General features: G+C 45.8%; 1 protein-coding gene across 5 annotated transcripts in view; it reads left to right on the top strand.

Moving 5' to 3' along the window:
- The first annotated feature begins 2,572 nt into the window (after positions 1–2,572).
- The window catches only part of NSD2 (nuclear receptor binding SET domain protein 2), a 47,500-nt gene continuing 28,727 nt past the window's right edge, over positions 2,573–21,345 (top strand). For 2 of the 5 annotated variants that reach the window (XM_058184782.1, XM_058184786.1), the window contains exons 1-3: positions 2,870–3,020; positions 15,090–15,711; positions 20,978–21,161. In XM_058184782.1, the coding sequence (XP_058040765.1) occupies positions 15,118–15,711; positions 20,978–21,161 (778 nt within the window). In that variant the 5' untranslated portion in view covers positions 2,870–3,020; positions 15,090–15,117. Of the gene's footprint in view, positions 2,697–2,869; positions 3,029–5,408; positions 5,431–15,089; positions 15,712–20,977; positions 21,162–21,345 lie in introns of those variants that run through there. The other 3 variants (XM_058184784.1, XM_058184783.1, XM_058184785.1) reach the window with 3 other exon arrangements.

Raw genomic sequence — 21,345 nt, forward strand, 5'->3', positions numbered from 1 at the left:
ATATTACTGGTCCGCGGAACTTAAAATTATGAATTTAGGGGTCCCTGAGGTCCAAAAGGTTGGTGACCCCTGCTCTAGACTGGCCATACCCAGTTCTTGCAACCTTTCTTCATCTGTTTTAGTCTCCAGGCCTTTAATCATTTTAGTTGCTCTTCTTTGCACTTTTTCCAGAGTCTCAAGGTCTTTATATTGTAGTGATCAGAACTGGATGCAGGCTTCCCAGCATGGTCTCATCAAGGGATTATAAAACAGTGCTAATAATTCACGTGGTCTTGACTCTCTCCCTCTCTTAATGCAGCCTAGGCTTTGCATTGGCTGGGAATATAAAGGCAGCCTTTGGCTTACATGTGACAGGCCCGTCCCAAAGACCCACTACAGGCCTACAACCATTCATTCAGTGACCGAAAGTTACCACAGCATTGAGAAGAGAGATTTACAACTAGTTTTCACACTTATGGCCATTGCAGGCTCCCCGTAGTCATGCAACCAAATTCACGTGCTTCTCAACTGACTCATGTTTATGACGGTTGCAGTGTCCCGGGGTCACGATTCCCTTTTGTGACTTTCTGACAAGCCAGATTCACTTAATGACCGTGTGATTCACTGAACTGGAATGATTCAGTTAACTGACAAGAAAGGTCACAACATGGAGCAAAACTCACTTAACAACTTCCTTGCTTAGCAATGGAAATTTGGGAGGCAATTGTGGTTGTAAGTTGAGGATTAGTTGTAGATCAAGACTCTGCAGCGCCTGTTTCCCAGTTATTCTTTCTTGTTTTTTTTCTTTTGCGTTGTTATCTACCCAGAGAGATCCTGGAAACTCGACAGCTTTGCAAGTAATTTAGGTGGTCTAGAAAAACTGTACCTGTTTAACAGAAACAAGGCAGGCCACTTATACTGTAGGAGGAGATCCTGACTTGATTTCTCTGGTTTAGGATGATGAATTTGTAATTTCCACCGTGGGAGAAAGGAAAAGGTTAAGGCATTCATTGTTCCAAGTCAGTACAGGAAAAGAGGCCTCCCTATTAAGTCTCTGGTTTTCAAGCCTCATAATAAGCCATGATTTGTTATCTGTTGAGTGAGCTATAACTGGCTTCAGAAATAATTGCAACAAACCAGTCAGCGGTGAAATCCGGCCGGATCTATCCGGCTCATGCAAACTGGTAGGGCCGGCGGCGGGACACTCCGCCCACCCGCTGGGACGTCATTATGTCCCGTTTTTGACCCTCTGCGCATGCGCAGGAGCACAAGCCCTCACACTTCCGAACTGGTAGCGAAGGTATATGCATTTCACCACTGAAACTAAAGATTGGTTTTACGTAGCACACAAGCCAAACATGCTAATCAAAGCACATACTGATCCAAAAATGAATTATTTATTTACTTTATTTGTCATGGAAACAAAAGTTCTGAAGTTTAAGATAAAATGACAGTGAAGGATTGCATTATGAAAGTTGAAAGTGGAAATAAAGAAACTGATACGGAGAAGCAAAAAATGGGAAATCCAGGATGAAGGACATAGCCCTCATTTTGCACTTACACCACTCTTCACTTCCGTGATATTTTTACTTTTACGCATTTTTATTAAACCAATTTCTTTGAGGGAGATTATTATTTATCTGTTTGTTTATAATTTTTATTGGCTGTCCATCTCATCCAAGGGAAAGGCTGGGAAGCTTACAGTTATAAAATGTCCATACATATATATATGTATACAATAAGGGCCTCTCCCCCCAGCCTCTGGCAACATAAATTTTGGGCTACATGGTGGTCCTAAATCGAAGCCTACCTTACAAAACTCTCTTTTCTGTTCATGGCTACTAATCTGAATGGCTGCCCCTAATCTTCGTGCCTTGATCCCCGACCTAGCCCACCTCCAAGACCCCAAAATCAGGATCTTGGTTCTCTCCTCTTCCTCTTCTGGAATTTGATCCACCACTCTTGGCAGTTTTCCTTTTGATGTCTCAGCCCTCTTTCTTTCTGGCTGTCCGAAACCTCTTTGAAATCGGATCCCCAGTAACATCATCCTTCCTAGGTCTGTTTTAGGAAAACCAGCCCACCTGTGATTGTGTCTTTTCAAACAGACGGTAGGAGCCCAAATGGGGTTCCCTCCCTGCAAAGGGCAGCGGTGGGGGGTTTGGTCAAATCCTCCCAGCTGAGCCCCCAACCGCCTGCAGTTGTCCCTCGTGCAGCTGTTGCGGAGCTGACCAGCGCCGCTGCTGGGGGCCAAGGAGGCCCAGCCAGATGCTGGGGGGAGAGGGGCTCCCATGCCCGGGACCCCTCCATGCTGGGCCCTCACTGCCCCCAAGCAGAAGGCCCTGCAGCTGGGGAGGAGGAGGAGGGAGGGAGGGGAGGGGGTCTCGTGGCCCTTTGTGTTGCAAAAGGCGGCCCTTTGTGCCGAGAGGCTCGGCCGGAAGGGAAGGGGCTGCGCTGCTGGGCGGAGATGCCCATCCGGGAGCCCGCGGGCGCCAGGCTGCTGCGGGGGCCCCGCGGGGCAAAAGCTCTCCGGGTCGGGGCTGGAGGGAGGGAGGGAGGGGGGCGCGATCGCTGGCGCTGCAGGCGGGACCCTCAGACGGGCGGGCTTCCCCTGCAGGAGGCGCGTCTCGGGGCTCCCCTTCCTTCCAGCAGCAGCAGCAGCAGCAGGAGGAAGAGGAGGAGGAGAGGCTGCACCGGGGACCGCGCTGCCCGTGGCGGGGGTGAGCCGGGGGGGGGAGGGGGCGGGGGCGGGGGGGGGAGCTGGGGGTCGTCGGTCCCTCGGCGGCGGCGGCGGCGGCGGGTTTGAATGGGGCGCGGCGGGTCCGGCGGCGCGAAGGCGGCGTGGCAGCCAATCAACGCGGGGCATTTTTCGCGCTGGTTTCGGCGGGCGAGGAGGAGGCGGAGGAGGCGGGTCCGCGGGGCGGTTGGGCGGCCGGCCGGGGCGGCGGCGGCGGCGGGAGAGGCAGCCGGAGCAGCGGCACCCCCAGCCCGGCCCAGCGCCAGGCGGCCCCGACCACCCGGCCACCCACCCGGCAGGCAGGCAGGCAGGCAGGTCAGTGCAGGCGCCCAGGCCCTCCGGTGCCCCCCCCTTCCTCCCTCCCCGCCCCCCGCCCGCCCTCCCCCTCCCTCCCTCCCCCTGCCCGGCTCTCCATCCCTGGCGGCGGCGGCGGCGGCGGTCCTAGGCGGGCGGGCGGGCGGGCGGGCGGAGAGCCTCCGGGGGCGGCGGGGAAGCCATGATGGCTCCGTTCTCCGGATGGATGGATGGATGGATGGATGGGGGCGGTGGGGAGGGGGGGGGGACCCAGCCACGTGCGGCGGCGGCTCTTTCTTCTGCCGGGGCTGGGAGGCAGCCACGCGGGGAAGGGGCGCAGGCGATGCGCGGCAGGCAGGCAGGCCCGGCTTGGCGTCTCTTCCCGGGGAAGCGGCTCCCGCCAAGGCCCGCCGGCCTCCCTCTGTCCCCTGGCAGCTGCCGCCGGGACTCCCCTTCCCCCCGGGGGGCCTCCGCTCGCCCGGCGGGGCTGCGGTCGCCCGGGACGTCTGCGGGGCGGGCGGAGGGAGGGCCCGAGGGTTGCGCCTCTTTGTAGGGCTCGGGCTGAGCGTGGCGGCTGCCGGGCTGAAACCTGGAAGCGGGTTCGAGGGAAGCTGCCTCTCCCGCAGCCCCCGAGCGGGCATCGAGCCCCGAAGGAAGCGCCCGAAGGGGCTCCGGCGACGCCTGGCTGAGGGCGCGGGCGCTTCCTCGGGGCAGTTCCAGGGCACCGACCACCCAGGCTGCGGCTCCGGCGCAGGGCTGGGATGGGGGCGAAGATGCCGAGGAGCGCCTCGCCTGGAGCCGCCGGCATCCCACCTGGGCCGCTTTGTGGCACGACGGGCAGCTTCTCTCTGGAGGGCAGCGAGGGGGCCCCCAAAACTCCCCCCAGACTCCCGGCGCTTCCATTGCAACCTTCGGATGAATATTTCCTCGGAGTGGCTGTGGGCTCTCTCCTCCCTCGCCCTCCGTTGAATGCCCGGTTTTGCCCGGTGCTGGAAGGATGCCTGGAACCCCAACCCCCCCGCCTTTTCCCTTTGTGAATTCTAGTTTAATGGTCTAACAGGTGTGACCCCTAAACCCATGTGGGGGGTTCAGCCTTTGTTTATTGATTGATGTGTCTCCAACCTGCGGTCAATGGCTTTAAGGGCCCATAAAAGTTTCAGAAATATCTCACAGGCATCTTTTTTGTTCTCTCAAAGTGAGGGTCATCCAGCATCCAACAAAACACCAGTTTTTCTCATCCAGTTGGTCGTGGAAGGAGGCTGACAAAGAGCCGGCGGCGGCTTTATCCCCAGGACCCGATTTATTGGTTACCTTACTTAAAATTTTAAATGAATGAGTATACGTTTGATAAACATTAAATCTGTGCTCATTTTAAAAAACAATTTGGAATTAATCTGTGCCCGTGAGTAAAACGGGGCGACTTATTTATGTTTATTTATTAAATTCCTATGCTACCCTTCCCCCTCCCCCAATAAGGTGAGTTTTTGTGGAGGGGTTGTTTGTTTGTTTCTCGAATCAAGATGCTGTTGCTTTAAGAGTTAACTTTGGTGACTGGATCCCTTGAGCAGCAGCATTTTTGTAGGTTTTTGGAAATTCCTGAAAAAATATATGTTAGTTTAATTAGTGGTTTGGTCTCACACACAGACACAAGGTTCAATTCACATCTTATGAATCATTTAAGCACATACAGTTCTCCATGTACTCATCCAAATTATTAATTTAAAAAATGGTGCAGGACAGCATAAGGCCCATCGCAAAATTGTGTGGTGCCCTATTTGATGGTTCTTCAGTTTCACGGGGATTGTTGAGTGTGTTAAATTATCCTGTCATCTAACCAACAATCTGCTAAGGAATCAAGAAATAAGATAAGGTTGGCCTCAAAAGATTTGTTTCTGACTAACCCTTCCGGATCACTAACAATTACGGCGTGATTTTCAAGCTGTTACAGATTAATTTCTTTTATGATCTGCAGATCGTCAAGTTTCTTTAATATTCTAGCCGGTGTTTCTCAACTTTGGTGACTTTAAGATGGATGGACTTCCAACTCCCAGAATTCCCCAGCCAGCTGGGGAATTCTGGGAGTTGGAAGTCCATCCATCTTAAAGTCACCAAGGTTTATAGTTTAACTGGTCCTAGAGTTTTAGAAAGTAAATGGGTATTTCCTGATTGTGTTTGCCTAAACAAGATGGAGTCTTTTCTCTTAATTCTTCTTCCATTTAGGCAACCCTTTCTCCAACATTCCTGCTGCTCCCATTTCCCCATCTTAGGTGTCCCTAAACATAACTCTGTTTGGCTTGTTATATATCCCTCTAGTCTCTGAAGGAGAAAGTTTTGAGCGAGATAAATTGGGAATTTCCTGAGCGGAATTTGTCTGGCAGAACGGGTGTCCCTGAGGATGTCAAGATAATTCATATCTTCCACAGGTACTTCTTGTAAAGACCCATATGTGGGCGATAGACACCAACAATTCTATAGGTAGTCCTCCCCTCTACAGCCATTCGTTTAGTGACTGTTTGAAGTTACAATGGCGCTAAAAAATGTGACTTATGACTGTTTTTCACCCTTACGATCGTTGCAAGCATCCCCATGGTCAAAATTCAGACGCTCAGCCACTGTCTCGAATGTATGACAGCTGCAGGGTCCCAGGGTCACGTGATCCCCTTTTCTAACAAACAAAGTCAATGGGGAAGCTAGGTTCACTTAACGACTGTCACCCACTTAACAGCAATGATTCGTTCAACAACTGTGAGAAGACTGGTCGTAAAATGGGGGGAAACTCAATCATCTCGCTTAGCAACAGAAATTTTGGGTTCAGTTGTGGTCACAAGCCGAAGACTACCTATATTCCTTTTTATGTATTCCTCCGCTTATTTCAACCCCGTGGAGTTAATCTGGTTTTGTTCCCTTGCTGAAGGTATGGATTTTTTAACAAATATAGGTAGTTCTCGTGACCATAACGGAGCCTGCCAGTTAGAGTTCTAGGTTGTAAAATGGGTTTAGCCACATGACTAAACCTGATTTTACAACTTTTTTGTGTGTGGGGGGGTTGTTAAAGGAACATCGCGGTTGTGAAGCGAATTCGTTTTCTGCTGTGCTACAGTTTCTCCGAAAATTGGAAGCCTCAGTTAGTTTTCAGTAAAACATGGTCACGTGACTAAAAATGGAGGTAAATGCGGCCATGTTGCTGAGCTCTGGAAATGCGGTCACATGACTTCAAGAGGGCCAACCATCAGACCCTTTGATCTGAGTAGTAAGTCTCCTTTTTTCAGGTAATTCATAAATTTGGACAGCTAAGCGACCGGTCGTAAGATGAGGACTGCGACTTTTCCCTTTCTTGTCTTTTGGTTCCTTTTGGGTTGGCTTTTTTTAAATTCCTCCTTCCATTGCTTGCATCTAATCATGGGAACCATCCCATCAGATGTTTTCATTCATTCATTCATTAAACGATGCTCTCTGGTGCTAGAAACCCCAAGTCTATCTTGCTGATTACTTCTGCTTCCGACATTTTTTATTTATTCCCCATAGTTTGCACAGAGGAAGGAAAAGGATGTTCTAGCCCCTTCCTAAATGGCCTTTCAGGGTTTTTGACCCTGAAGAAAAAAGGATTCGTAGAGACTGAGTTTAAAAGCCCTCCTGATCCAGGGGGGGCATTTTTTGGGGCTAGTCCTTGTGGAGTCTCATGAGTTCTGCCCTTCATCTGGAGAACTTGAATCAAGCGACAAGTTCTTCCTGTTTTTTACAGTCTACACAGCCTAATGTACCAATAAAAGAAGATATTTGTAGCTCGGGGTTGAAGTGTGCAGCTCTCTGAGCTTGGTGGTTTCCTGCCAGACATTTCATGACCCAGCTAGATAACATCATCAGTGCTAGTAGGAAGTCCTGGCTAGAACTGACAATGTTACCTAGTTTAGGTGAGATGTTTGCAAGAAAACAACCACGTTCAAAGAGCACCAGGGACCTCTCATTGTCTCAGGGAGTCCTCAACTTACAACAGTTCTCTTAGTGACCATTTGAAGTTACAACAGCACTGAAAAAAGTGACGTTTGACCGTGTTTCACACAACCTTTGCAGCATCCCGTGGTCATGTGATTAAAATTCAGACGCTTGGCAACTGACTCGTACTTGTGATTGCCTTTTGTGATTTCCTGACAAGCAAAGTCAATGGGGAAAATAAATTCACTTAACAGCAATTTAACAGCTGCGGAAATTCACTTAACAAAGGGGACAAGAAAAGTTGTAAAATGGGGCAAAACTCACTTAACAAATTTTCTCACTTAGCAACACAAATTTTGGGCTCAGTTGTGGTCGTAAGTTCTCTTCCATGGGCAGCTTGGTGATGGGGAATATCAGGCTCCAGGCTTTTTTTCCCCCTCCAGAACTCCAAAGCCCATGGTGTTCCACTTTTTTATCTCTTTTAAAAAATACCATTTTCTGCCTATCGGAATTAGCAGGAAAGAAAATTTGTTGGCAGGGGCTCAGTAAGTACTGGAAATTGTTTTGTCACATCCTTAATATTTGCTGCTGGCAAAGAGCGTGTTTCGCATACCGATGAATGTAGTTGGCACAGATTTGTTTCGGTTGCTCACAGTTGTGAGTCACCAACTACCACAAACCTTCAGTTGACTTGATGCAATTGCAACTTTTCTGCCTGTCAGGGATCCGTCATCTTGTCTCCTGCTCATAATCATATTTGATATTTTTATCTCTTTTCTTTATGGACAGGCCAGACTTGATTGTCTTTCTTGTATAGTGTCAGTTCCTTAGGCCTTGCAGTGGTGGGTATGTTTTCTGCCTTGTTGCACACCTGCTCACATCATAGTAAAATTAGGCTGGGCTGGAAAACTTTTAAAAATCTTCATTGGAGGCAATGCATTTTAAAAGGAAGATCAGTTCAAATCTCACCAGGCTCAAGGTTGACTCAGTCTTCCATCCCTCCAAGTTGGGTCAAATGAGGACTCAGACTGTTGGGAGCAAGACGCTGACTCTGTAAACCGCTGAGATAGGGCTGGAAAGCACTGTGAAGCGGTATATAAGTCTAAGTGATGTTGCCTTTCCTTCCTCCCTCCCTCCCTTCCTTCCAATGCAGCATTGCAGGCAAACTCAGCCCTCTGCCACCAGTTCAATTTTGATCAGCTCAAGGTTGAGGTTGGTAAAATGACCCAGATTGTTGGGTGCAAAATGCTGGCTGTAAATTGCTTAGAGAGGGATGGAAAGCACTATAAATCTAAGTGCTATTGCTATGTTATTCTATCTTAACGTCTTTTTTCCAAATATTCCCTCTTATTATTGAAATAATCAGACTCCTGATTTATTTATTTATTTATTGCCACAATAGACCTGAGTTCCTAACTGTGGCGACTTTCAGACTTGTGGACTTTAACTCCCAGAATTCCCCAGCCAGCCATGCATCTAGGAGTCTTAAAACAGCACAAACAAAAGATAACTAAAATAGTTAAAAAGCAAAATAAGAAACCTTAAGATTAAGAAAGGTGCACTTCTATTTGCATTTTTTTCCTGTCCTTTTGTGTCCACTTCAGACCTTCTGATTGGAGAATTGATGCCCAAAGAGCGCTTGCAATGCTCTTCCACAATACAGAAGATATGCTGAGTCCTAGAAAGAGGGCAGAGAAGAGTAATAAGGAGTCTGGGGGCTAAATCGCGAATGAATAGTAAAGCCCCAGAGGGCAGGACAAGAAGTGACGGATGGAGAGAGGCTCCAGTGATAAAGAGGGATCCAACCTGGAAGTAAGGAGGAGCTTCCAAGCAGTGAGAGCAATCCATGGAACTGCTTCCCTCCAGGAGTTACGGGGGCTCCGTCAGTGGAGGTTTTCAAAAATAGACTGAACAACCATTTGATTGGGATGGTAGAAGGCAGAAGAGCCTTGAGGAGGGATTGGGCTAGAAGGCCTCTGAGGTCCCTTCCAATCCTATGATTCTATGATACGTAGCCTTTGTTAGTTCAAGGTATAAAATTTCTGGCAAAGGAAATAAAAATACTCATGCAGTAATTTTTACCATCCTTTTTTTTTTTAGATAGAGAGCTATTTTTGTTGAATAGAATTCATTACGGCTAGTCCACAGTGAGAAGACCTGTTTAGAATGAGTTCGAATTTCCATGGCCAGATGGAATGCTGAGATAGCCATTTTATGGGATGTATTGATACTGCTACAATCATAATATGGACAGAGTTCAAGGGGACACAATCAAACAGTAATATCATAAACAACAAAGGCATAATACAGAAAATACAGTGTATATACCCAGTAAAGTAGTGGGCAACACAAGGTGCTCAGGTGACATAATGTTAGTCTTTGTGGACTGGGCCTGCATCACTCCGTTTTTAATACTCAAGGAAGGGGTGGGGAGAGGGCTTCTGGGTCAAGCTGAGTGAACATTTAAGACCCGGTGAAGGGCTAGAGAGCCAAGGAACTGCAGAGGTCTTCACAAAGAGTAGAAGAGCCCAATTCGAGTCCTGTCTGCAAAGCCCAATAAGTGAGAGAATTCTAGAGTGGATCCTTAAGACATTGAGTTAATTCACTAATTATCAGGCAATGACTTTGCCAAGAACAGATCTTTCCAGACCAACCTTATCTCATTTCTTGACCGGGTCGTTTCCTTAGATTGTGGGAATGCTGTAGATGTCTTGACAAAGCAGCCCGTTACAGGACACGATTAATAGGCTAAGTGGGGACAGAAACCCAACCCCCCCCCCAAGCTCTTATCAAGGGCTCCTTGTAAAATTGGAGAAAAGGTATTGAGTGGAATGGCCTAAAGTTAAGTCTTGGCCATCTTTGGTGATAAATAAATGTATAGGCACAGCTTGAATCCTGCATTCTTCAGTATTTTTTGTTAAAAACTGGTGTAAAGAAGCGGAAGGAAGAAATTTGGATAGCGTAGCCAGTGATGTAGAAGACAAATACAATTTTTACAAAATGATAGTGGGCTAATCATCTCGGAATGAAGTTGAAGAGAGATTAATTGCAGTAAGGAAATAAGCATCAAATGCAGAGGTATGGCGTCGCCGTACAGGTAATTTTCATTTAGTGCCCCTAATTGGGATTAATTTTTGTTACTAAACAAAGCGGTCATTAGGTAAATCATCACATGACCCCATTTCTTAGTGATGGCAGTTCTGGTAGACCCAGTTGTGGTTGTTAGGAACTTCTCACCTCCACGGCATCTCCATCTATCTCGCCTCACCTTTGCCCTTTTGGCTGCCCTGACCTCGTCCAGCACCCTCAGTCCATTTTGGCCATGTTAGGTTTCATGATGAGAAATAATGGGGAATTTGCACTGGTCAAGGTTTCTCCTTTGAGTATTTGGTCTACCCCTAAACATTGCTTTGAAGGATTTAGCAAAAAAAAAAAAGCTCTGAGGAAGGTGAAGAATTAAATGATATGAAGAGCCATTGAAGGCTCTGTTCAATGGGGATATTATGGCACTCTTCCTATACCAGAAACAATATTGCAAAAAATTGGTCAGGACTTTTATTGTTTGAGAGTGCGTAGGACATCAAAGCATGCTATGAAGTGATGAGAAAGCAGATTTCAGTGGAATATTATGGAACACTTGGCTTCGGTTATGGAACCAACTTTGCAAGAGAATAGAATAGAATAGAATAGAATTTTATTGGCCAAGTGTGATTGGACACACAAGGAATTTGTCTTGGTGCAGATGCTCTCAGTGTACATAAAAGAAAAGATACCTTCATCAAGGTACAACATTTACAACACAATTGATAATCAATAGATCAATATAAATCATAAGGATTGCCAGCAACAAGTTATAGTCATACAGTCATAAGTGGAAGGAGATTGGTGATGGGAGCTATGAAACGATTAATAGTAGTGCAGATTCAGTAAATAGTCTGACAGTGTTGAGGGAATTATTTGTTTAGCAGAGTGATGGCCTTCGGGAAAAAACTGTTCTTGTGTCTGAGATGTTGAGATGTTGGCCTTCATTTTCCTTGGATATATACAGACCCTGGATAGCCATCTAGGTGGGACATTGAGTTTGGATTCTCAAAGCCAGTGAGTTGGGTTCAATGGCCATCTGGAAACTTAAAAAAAACCCATGAACTTAGTTTTAACTAGATGGCCTGTGGCCGCTTGGCTTATGGTTTCAGAGATACTTCTTTACCAGATTCCTCAACGGCTTCAAACAATAACAGGGCTTCTAACGTCCGGCCTTGGGGTAGATTCAGAGAGGCATCTGCCTTGAAAGAAATTCATGTTGATCTGTAAAGCACAGTCAAACCCATCAGCTCAGGAAATGTTTTTATGATTTTTGTATTATGATCATGAACTGTTTTATGACAATGTTTATGTTATAACATGTTTTACAAAACCAGCCGGATTTCAGTTTCACAGGAGTTATGGGTCCCAGATATTGGACCCATTCTGAAAGTCAACCCATTTGAGGCCCCTTGGTTTAAAGCATTTTACTCTGTGATGCCCAGTTCTGCCCAGGGAAGCTTAGGGGAAGGGGGGTGTTAGTACTCTATGGATAAGTTATCATCAATAATGACCGTAGTAGTTGTAATAAGATCCAGGTACCTTAGAACCTCTAATTAAAATCACAGCAAACCCACCATAATTGCATGTTGCATTGTTCTTTGAAACGGTTTAGATTAGCATTTAATGACTTAATTCTCCAGTCAACATGGCCGTAGCTTAGAAGTCTGGGTTATATCCACCTATCCGGTAGCTGCAATAATTAGAAAACACAGCTTTATATTTTACATTTCAGCTTCCCATCCTTAAAAGGCAACCCTAGAGCACTAATTCCTGGATTTCAAATGAAAAATTGCTTTGCAGATGAACTTCCATTTGGGGGGGGGGGTCTAGCTTGCAGTCAGAGGAGATGCTGGTTGCTCTTTTATAAAGAAAAGGTTTGTATCTGAAGGGGTTGTCCATCTGCAAACGGAATGAATGGGATAATTGTTAGTAATGTATTATTTGAAACATACTCAACCGTCTGTCAAGCTACCAAATTCAACGGGAGCCTTTTCACAAACAAAAAAAAAATTAAGTTCAGGACAGTTTTCAGTTCTGAACTTACAATAATATACCATTAGAAATAAATTGAAAAATGAGCGATTTCAATTGTGAAGTTGGGCTTACCACATTATTACAGCAAATCTCTCTGCCCATTTTTATTAGGCTAATTTAGAAACTACTAAATTAAACTCTAAAGCTAAATTCTGAGCTTTGGCTTCTTGATTCCAAAGTTTGTAAGACCTTTTGCTGCGACAGCCTAAGGTTTAGGTAGAAATTGTTCCTGCTTAGCTTGCAGACTGGGTCTGTACACACACAATTATTTCTTGAAAAGTAGAATTGTGAAAACTATTACAAGGTGAAATCGTTGGGGTGCTTCTGACGTATTCATGAATGCTTGGCAGTCAGATCAAGAGTTGCTTTCTGTTGGAGGAGCTGGCATTTTGTAGGGTTTTTTTCACCCTCGCTGGGCATTTTTGTGCGTTGCTGGGACTTAGGATGTTTTCTGTGAGTTTCTTGTTTCAATAGTAGATAATTGCACCAGTGGTTTTCGACCATCAGATTTGGATAGTGTATTCCAGATTTGCTATCCATATATATTCCATACCTATTCCAAATATTTGGAACTTTTAGTATTCCAAAAGAGCTATGGAGTCCCCGTAAAGGACTTCTGGGCCTACAAGTTGTCCACTTCTGATTTATGACAATATCTGGTTACGTGATGAGGACAGGTGATGATTGGGCATACAAAGTGAGTTGTTGAATGGAATTTCAGAACTTTGATCCTGAAAGCAGGGCTTGGTTTATTTTAACCCCATGTGAACATCAGTATTATTTATAAAAAACAACATTGGAAGCTTGAAACTTTATAAAAATAAAGCCTTTCTATGGGAAGTAATCAATCAAATGCAAAGCTGTATTTTTAAACTGGGTGAACTTGATTTATTGTGTAGCTGAAAGATAAATGTTTAAATCGTTTCTTAACCTTTACTTAGTTAGATCCCTTAATTACTATAAATATACTACAGAATGTGAGCCTGTGTGTCAAGATAGGACAAGATGTGTTGGTCAAGATTTTTATACAGCTGTTTTCTTCTTTTTCTGCATGTAGCTGTTTGCATCTCAGCAAAACAATATAATTTCATATTATGTTCTGTTAGTAAATCTAGATACAAAATGATGCATGTACATAAACATCGCACGCCGAGATAATATCACAGTTGCATGCTAGGATTATTTTTTTAAATTTGACTTTGTACACATATTTCCAATTAAAGGGAGCTGCAGGGTCCTTCTGCTGCCATGATCATGTTTCTGATGATAATGGTTGGTAACTCATCTGGGAAGACCGTTTGGGGGGATTTGCACGTTCAGAAATGTGTGTTTGTTTGTGTTATTTAAGCTTGTGGCCCTGGGCATGCCTGAACATTGTTGGGATGTTTGCAAACCTTCCTTCCGTTTGGGCTACCTGCCATACATGCTTAGTGGAGGGTCCCTATGAATTTGAACACATTCGTACCCAAACCAGTAGTGGGTTGCTACCGGTTTGCCCCAGATTGGGTGAAGCAGTAGCGGCGGTGGTGGGAGGCTCCGCCCGGCTGTCTCTGCACATGCGCAGAAGTGTTGTGCACCAGCATGCGCATGTCCACGAGCAAACCGGTAGCAACAGGATTTGAAACCCACTACTGACCCAAACCTCTCATTGTCTGTATCTCTCCCTTTACTCTCCTAGACAGCCCTGCTTTCTGCTTCAACCCATGGCATCCCTCTGACTCCATTCAGCCAGCCATAGAGTGAGTAGGGATGAAGAACCGTTGGCCAACTCTCCTTAGCATGGCCACCAATGATTACCCTCTTGTTATAAATATTCTCAGGCGTTTTGCCTTTGATGCTGGGAGTTCACCTAGTAGAGATAAAGAGACAAATGGAAGGATTCAAAGGGAGCCTTTTCACAAATTAAAAAAAATTAAGTTCAGCTTCCGTGCTTTTCAGTCCTGAGCTTACATTTATTGCTTTTATCAATTACAGATAGTAGCAATAGCACTTAGACTTATGTATCGCCTCATGGAGCTTTACGGCCCCCTCTAAGTGGTTTACAGAGTCAGCCTCTTGTCCCCAACAGTTGACCCACATCGGAAGGATGGAAGGATGGGTCTGTAATCTGCCCATTATGCCTGTATATCAAGTTGTAAATCGATCCCATCATGTGACTAACCTGATTTGTAACCAACCAGTCATAACTCAAAACCTATCCGCACAACATGCTAAATGCAAACTATCACTCAATCGTTCTGTATTTGCATCTTTCCATTTGTTTTTGGCATTTTACCCCGAAGATCCTCCTGTAAATCACTTCCTTGGGAGGAAGATTTCTCAGGGGTTTCCTTGTGAAGTGGGGAAGACCAAGAAGCCGTTTTACTGGGCTGCCTGGTCTCCAAATCCTAGCAGTTAAGTCCATTGCAACTGGCACTTCTGTAGCTTTTGTACTAAAAAAAAAAAGAATGAGTCATTTCTATCCCACATCCTTTAATTTCCTGTCAAGATTTGCCTATTATTTATTGGTAGCTTATTTGTGCCTTGGATGGATTTAGATGGAGCCTTGTTGTTAGTAATTGTCTTGAGCTCCTGTGTTTTTGCAGGCCTTAGATTCTTTCCTGTATTTCTTATGGGCTTTGTTTTAATGCATCCTTCGAAGTTGTCCAGCCACAATAATGCCTGGGTAGCATCAGTAGCTATACTTCACCTTCTCCCCAAGCAGAATAGGAATAAAATAATACTTTCCATCTCTGCTTATTCTTTTATTGGTGGCCGTCTGTTGTAAGGCTGCGGAACAGCAAAACGTTAGTACTTGCTTTTTTTCAAAATGCATATTGTCTCATTCTGAGAATTAGCTAGAAGTATCCAGTGTGATTTTTAAAATTAAGAAACATGAATATTTTACCTTGGAAGCCGTCTCAAATGTTGGGTTTGGTTTATATTATTTTGGTAGCGTGTTTTGGTAATATTAGGCTCCCCAAACATGCTCCGGATGCATCCTCCGTGACTAATAATACGATTTTGTGGTTTTGTTCCTTTATTTATGCAGAAGTATAAATAAACTGGAAACATCCGCAATGGATTTCAAAAGTAACTCGCTGTTGCTTCCCAAGAAAGGTGCCAACCACATCAAAATGAAGCCCGTCCCCGAGATCCTGGGGGGTCCCACCGGAAAGCCCCCCGGCTGCGAAGTGAACCGGGAGTGTTCTGTTTACCTGGGCAATGCCCACCTTTCCGCCACACTACAGGAAGATGTCATGCCGAAATACAACGGCCACGATGCCCTGCCCTTCATCCCCGTGGAGAAGCTCCAGGACCTCACCTCTCGCGTCTTCAATGGGGAATCGGGAACGCAGGAGGCCAAGCTGCGTTTCGAGTCTCAGGATGTCAGGGAAGCCGGAACGCCCCCCAACACTACGCCGGCCAAGAACGGCTCGCCAGAAATCAAACTGAAAATCACTAAGACGTACATGAACGGGAAGCCTCTCTTTGAGTCCTCCATTTGTGGCGACAGCGTGCTGGAGGTCACCCAGCCGGAGCAGAGGGAGCCGAATCCGGGAAACAAGGAGAAGAGAAGTAGGAAAAGGAGCATCAAGTACGATTCCCTGCTGGAGCGAGGTTTCGTGGAAGCGGCGCTCTTGTCCAGTTCGTCCGGTTCCTCTGACGAAAAGGTACCCTTGCTTCCCTCCGGCCTTTGCTGGGGGGGACCAGAATTTGTGGCTTGTTTGAAATTGGGTTTTCAGATTAAGAGGTCCGTGGTTTCTGAGAACGTAAAGACATCCTTGTGTTCAGCTTTGGTGGCTGCAGAGTACGGATAGTCCTTGACTTATAACAGTTCATTTAGTGACTGTTCAAAGTTACCAACAGCACTGAAAATTGCGACTTACGACCGTTTTCATAGTTACGACTTTTGCAGCCTCCCCATGGTCAGGTGATCAAATTTTGGACGCTTGGCAACTGGTTCACATTATGACGGTTTGCAGAATCCCGTGGTCACGTGATCCCCTTTTGTGACCTTCTGACAAGCAGAGTCAGTGAGAAAGCCAGATTCACTTAACAACCAGATTATTAACTTGTCAACTGCAGTGCTTCACTTAATAACTGTGGCAAGAAAAGTTGTAAAACGGGGCAAAACTCAACAGATGTCTCCCTTAACAACAGAACTGTTGGGCTCATTTGTGGTCATAAGTCAAGGACTATCTATATGATCATATAATTTTCTAGCAGCAATATAGAAGGCGCTTACTCATGCCTCGATTCGGGGTATTTTCTCAGCTCCCCAGGCTGATGCTGTCTTAACCTAAAGTGAATGGAGGGCAGCCAATTGTAGTCCTCCGTGAATAAAGCTAGCAGCTGTGAATATAGAGTAGGCAACTCTGGCCCCCTCACAACCTGTGGACTTCAACTCCCAGAATTTCCTGAGCCTTTCCTGGCTGGTTGAGGAATTCTGGGAATTGAAGTCCACAGATCATAAAGGGGCCATTGCTGCCTATCCCTGCTGTCTACTCCTATTTGCTAGTTTTTATCAACTGGGGCCGCCCTAGTTGCTCACCTCTGGTATAGAGGATGCACATCCATTTCCAAAATCATTTAGGTTCTCCTCTTGTTTCTCCCCTCTGATCATCCTTGTGTGTGAATGGCATGAGGCTCTTCACCTGCTCTGCACACCTGGAACAGGAGGGGTGGTGTCCGGAATAGATAAAAAGCCATCCAGAAAATTTAGAAGCTATTATCTTAGCACACTGACCACAAGTTGTGCTGCTTGGAAGTTATGGAAGAAATTGTATTTCCTGCAATGTTGCTTTTTTTAAACGCAGGGAGCAAAATTTGCTTTCAACGTTGGGAAAAGGAGAAAAAATAGCTCACAAATCAGAGAATGATAATGCTAAACCAGAACCAGTCATATTAAGAATGTATTATTAGATGTTGACAAGGTTTGGATCTAGATGTTTTGGTGCGCTTCTGGTTATTTTTAGCAACATGATGCTTGTTCTTATACACTGCTCTGCTGATAATTTTTTTTCTTTCTAAACATTCATGATCCTGGATGGTTGGTATCATTTCTCCAATCACTTGCAATCTTTATTTCACTCTTGAGGTTATTCATTGCACCTGCCTGGAGAGCATAGCTCAAAAAAAGTAGAATGATTCTGAGTTTTAAAATAAAGAAGAGTTTATTATAGATAAGAGTCAAGGATAGAATCCTGAAGGAGAAAAAGAACAAATGAATTATTTTTCTTCTGGTGTTAGACCCAAATCATTGTCCAATGTTCAGATTTCAAACTTAATTCCTCATCTCCCACCTACCATACATTCATTTTCCAGGCTACAGTTTTTGTACTTCCCTACTTTTGCAGTAATTTTGAAATTTATTCTTGCTTATAAAAAATGGCATTTCAATATAAATATATCAGTATTAGAAAGCGTGAAAGGACACATTGGGGCAGAATAAATATGGCGGGGGGGGAGAGCCGGGATGGTTCATCTGGATGTCCTGGCGAGGCTGGCTTCTGTCCCAGTTTGAACCACAAGCGATACCAGTCCCTGCCGCCTCTGCCTGGTAGTAAGCTGTGGTTGGGGTAAGTCTGGTTTACTTACTCAACTGAACCAGTCCAGGAATCCGTAAATAGCTCTGATTGAATGCATGGCTTCCTATGGCACAGAGCGGTGTTGGCGAGCCTTTTCGCCACCAAGTGCCAAAACGGGAGTGTGCCACGTGTGGGGGAGCACCGGGAACCAGAAGAGCAGGTTCCCCAGTGTTCAGATGTGCACCAGGAAGCTGAGTTTCCAACGTCCAGTGTGCTCACTGGCCTTCTGGTTTCTGGCACACGTGTGCACGAAGACCAGCTGGCCGGCACGCCAGAAGAGCAGCAGGCAACGCCCGGAGAGATGGATGGCTCTGCATGCCACTTCCAGCACCCGTGGTACAGGTTGGCCATCACGGGCATAGAGTATTAAATACATGAGGAAACGTGATATTAAATATATGAGGAATAGATGCCGAGTATGATCACAAACCTAAGTCAGTGCAATGCTTTTTGTTCTATGAAGGGATGGATTTGGTTCCCCCTCCTCCCTCCCCCCCTTACAATCATTGGGGTTTTTTAAAAGGTGAAATTCACCGAATGGCTTCTCCCTGGAGAACGACATTCTCCTTAACCAGTGGAACAGGAGTTGTAGGTGCTCCATCCCTGGAGGTTTTTAAGAAGAGACCAGACAACCACTTGTCTCAAATCCTATAGGGTCTCCTGCTTGAGCAGGGGGCTGGACTAGAAGACCTCCAAGGTCCCTTCCGGCTCTGTTCTGATTCTGTTCTGATTGAAGCTACCTTTGTCTTCTCCATCTCTGTTCAAGACAGGAACTAGTTAGAATTCCCAGTGTTCCACTCCCTCAGCCTGGAGGTATTTGATGTATTTTTAAGTTTAGAGTAGCTCAAATGTAGGACAAAGCAGAAGGTTCCTCAACTGCCCTCTGAGGTTGAGAAGATCCTCTAAGTTTTTATCCAAGTGGGGCTTTGCGTCAAAGGTGCTTTTTAGAAAATACAGCTGGACTTTTTGGGTCTCAACTGAAGTAAGAAAGTCCAGCTTCCTTTTGGAAAAAGCACCTTTGGGACAACCATGGCCTGGATGACGGAGAACCTCCGTAGTTGGTTTTATGTAAAACGGAGCTCTGAGGATTTCTCTCAAATGCACACTGAGCCCAGCAGGGCAAGTCCAGGTCTCATTTCTGGCTAAGGAGAAGAGAGTATCTGGATAGGTTTATGTTGGGATAGGAAGCGTTTTTTAGTTAGTACTCAAAGCAGTTAGATGGAGGGAGTGTCAGTCTCCCAGTTCTAGATATTTTGGCTGTTTCCAGGACCATATTCCATATGGACCATTTAGTGAAACTGGACCTTAAGAACAGTTTTATAATGATTTGGGTCATTTCTGTGAGACCATCTCCAGAAGGCGTAAGGCTGTTGGACTCCACATACACTTTCACACGGATGCACCTCCTCCCAAGTGGTGCCCGCCATCTTCTGAAACGGTTCTGTTTGCCAGAGATGAGCATTGGAGGGTCATGAATTCCTTCTCGCTGCCGATTCCAAGGAAGCCGTTGGTACCATCCAAGTTTGATAATAAGTTGCATGAGGGAGAATCCCTGGGACATCCAAGACACGAAAGAGGCACTATAGGAAATTAGATCTTTGATTTGGGCTTGTTTGGATGGATTTGCACTCGGAATGTATTTGTATTCAGAGGCCGGAAATGGCTTTGAACACAATGCAAAGGTAACAGGTCGCATGTAAATTCACTGCTGCTTGGAAAATGCTTGTGAGGGGAAAGTTAGATTTAATAAGCATGTCTGGTTGTTTCCCACGTTAAATATGCATGTGCTTTCCAGATAGTGTTGCTGTGGTGTTGACAGTTCAGTTTCTTTGATGGAAACAACTAAGCAGCTTTGATTTTTGAGCTTGGCAAATTTCAAAAAAATGGACACTGCAGACCTCCATTTGGAAGAAGCCTTGAGGTGGAGAAACATCTTGAGAAGGTTCCTGCTTATTCAGGATTGTTACGGCTTATCCCTGCATTTCTTGCCAATAAGACACGGTCCAGTTTCATCATGGCAACGGTGCCCAGCCCTTAAACCAGTTATGGGTCACTCCTAACTCCCCCCCCCAATTCATTTGACCTACTAGTGCCATTCTCAAAAGGATTGAAGCTACTGAGCCCTCCTAAAAACAGTCATCTCCAAGAGGGCTTTAGATGCGTCCCTGTATGATCTGGAGAAACAGAGGCAGAACGGCAACAGTCAAGGGTTCCGTTTTGCTTAAAGGTAAAGGTTCCCATCACACATATGTGCTAGTCGTTCCCGACTCTAGGGGGCGGTGCTCATCTCCGTTTCAAAGCCGAAGAGCTAGCGCTGTCCGAAGACGTCTCCGTGGTCATGTGGCCGGCATGACTCAAGGCCAAAGGCGCACGGAACGCTGTTCTGTTCCCTATTTTTTCTACTTGCATTTTTTATGTGCTTTCAAACTGTTAGGTTGGCAGAAGCTGGGACAAGGAACGGGAGCTCACCCCGTTACACAGCACTAGGGGTTCAAACCGCTGAACTGCCGACCTTTCGATCAACAAGATCAGCGTCTTAGCCATTGAGCCACCGGCTAATTTAAAGCCACCTTGGAAGTTCCTGGTATCTGAAGCAAAGTATCTCTTTCCATATTGCTGACCCCAAACCCATAATTCCTACTGTAGCCGAGCGGAGAAGCTCCCTTCTTAAGACTTACAGGAAGGCCTCAACTTACAAAAACCTCCATTGAGCCCAAGATCTCCTTTGCTCAGCAGGATGGTTGTTAAGTGAGTTTTGCCTCATTTTACGACCTCTTTTACTGCAATGATTAAGTGAATAACTGCAGTTGGTAAGTTAGTGACATGGCCGCAAAGTGAATCTGGCTTCATTGGTTGTCAAAAGATTATAAATGGCGATCACGTGACCCCGGGACACTACAACCGTCATAAGTACATGCCAGTTGCAAGCCTCTGAGTTTTGGTCACGTGACCCTCATGGGGATGTGGCAACGGTCCTGTGAAAAACAGTCATAAGTGGCTTTTCTCAGTGCCATTGTACCTTTGAATGGTCACTAAATGAACGGCCACAAGCCGAGGTCTCCCTGTATGCTATCTTTCTCGCTCCTTGAAGGTCAGAGAATTTCACAAAGCATCAGAATCGAAATCCTCGCTGCCTTTCTGACCTGTTTCTCCTGAGAAGCCCAAAGGGCCTCCAAACTACTAAAAGGTTGGATACGTCAGGTTGGAAATTAAGATGGAAACCAAAACCCCTCATGCTGATCTTCATAATAAGTCATGGAGCTTCGTGTTTGTTCACCTGTGAAAGTGTTCTTTCTCATTGCTAGAATTTGGGTGTCTTTCCTTTCCCCTCTTCCCTCCCCCCCCAAAGATTTCTGCTGAAGAAGAAGAAGAAGAAGAAGAGGAGCCTCCTGTGGTGACTGGAAAGGAGGAGAAAACGCTGCTGCTGAAGTACAACGTGGGAGACGTGGTCTGGTCCAAGGTGTCTGGATACCCATGGTGGCCCTGCATGATCTCCTCCGACCCTCTTCTCCATAGCTTCACCAAGCTCAACGGTAGGTCCTTTGAGGGTGGGGGGGTGGCGGGGGCGTCTTTCTTTTAGGCCGTTCCTGGTTTCAGGCAGATTTCACCCACGCAGTGAAATCCAAGAACAAGGGAAGTCAACAAGTAACCCTTTACCTGAAACATTTGCATTGGCTTTAACAAATGCAGAATGGGTGCAATTTTTAAATGTACATT

Source organism: Ahaetulla prasina, chromosome 5, assembly GCF_028640845.1.
Source record: "Ahaetulla prasina isolate Xishuangbanna chromosome 5, ASM2864084v1, whole genome shotgun sequence".
NCBI lineage: Eukaryota > Metazoa > Chordata > Lepidosauria > Squamata > Colubridae > Ahaetulla > Ahaetulla prasina.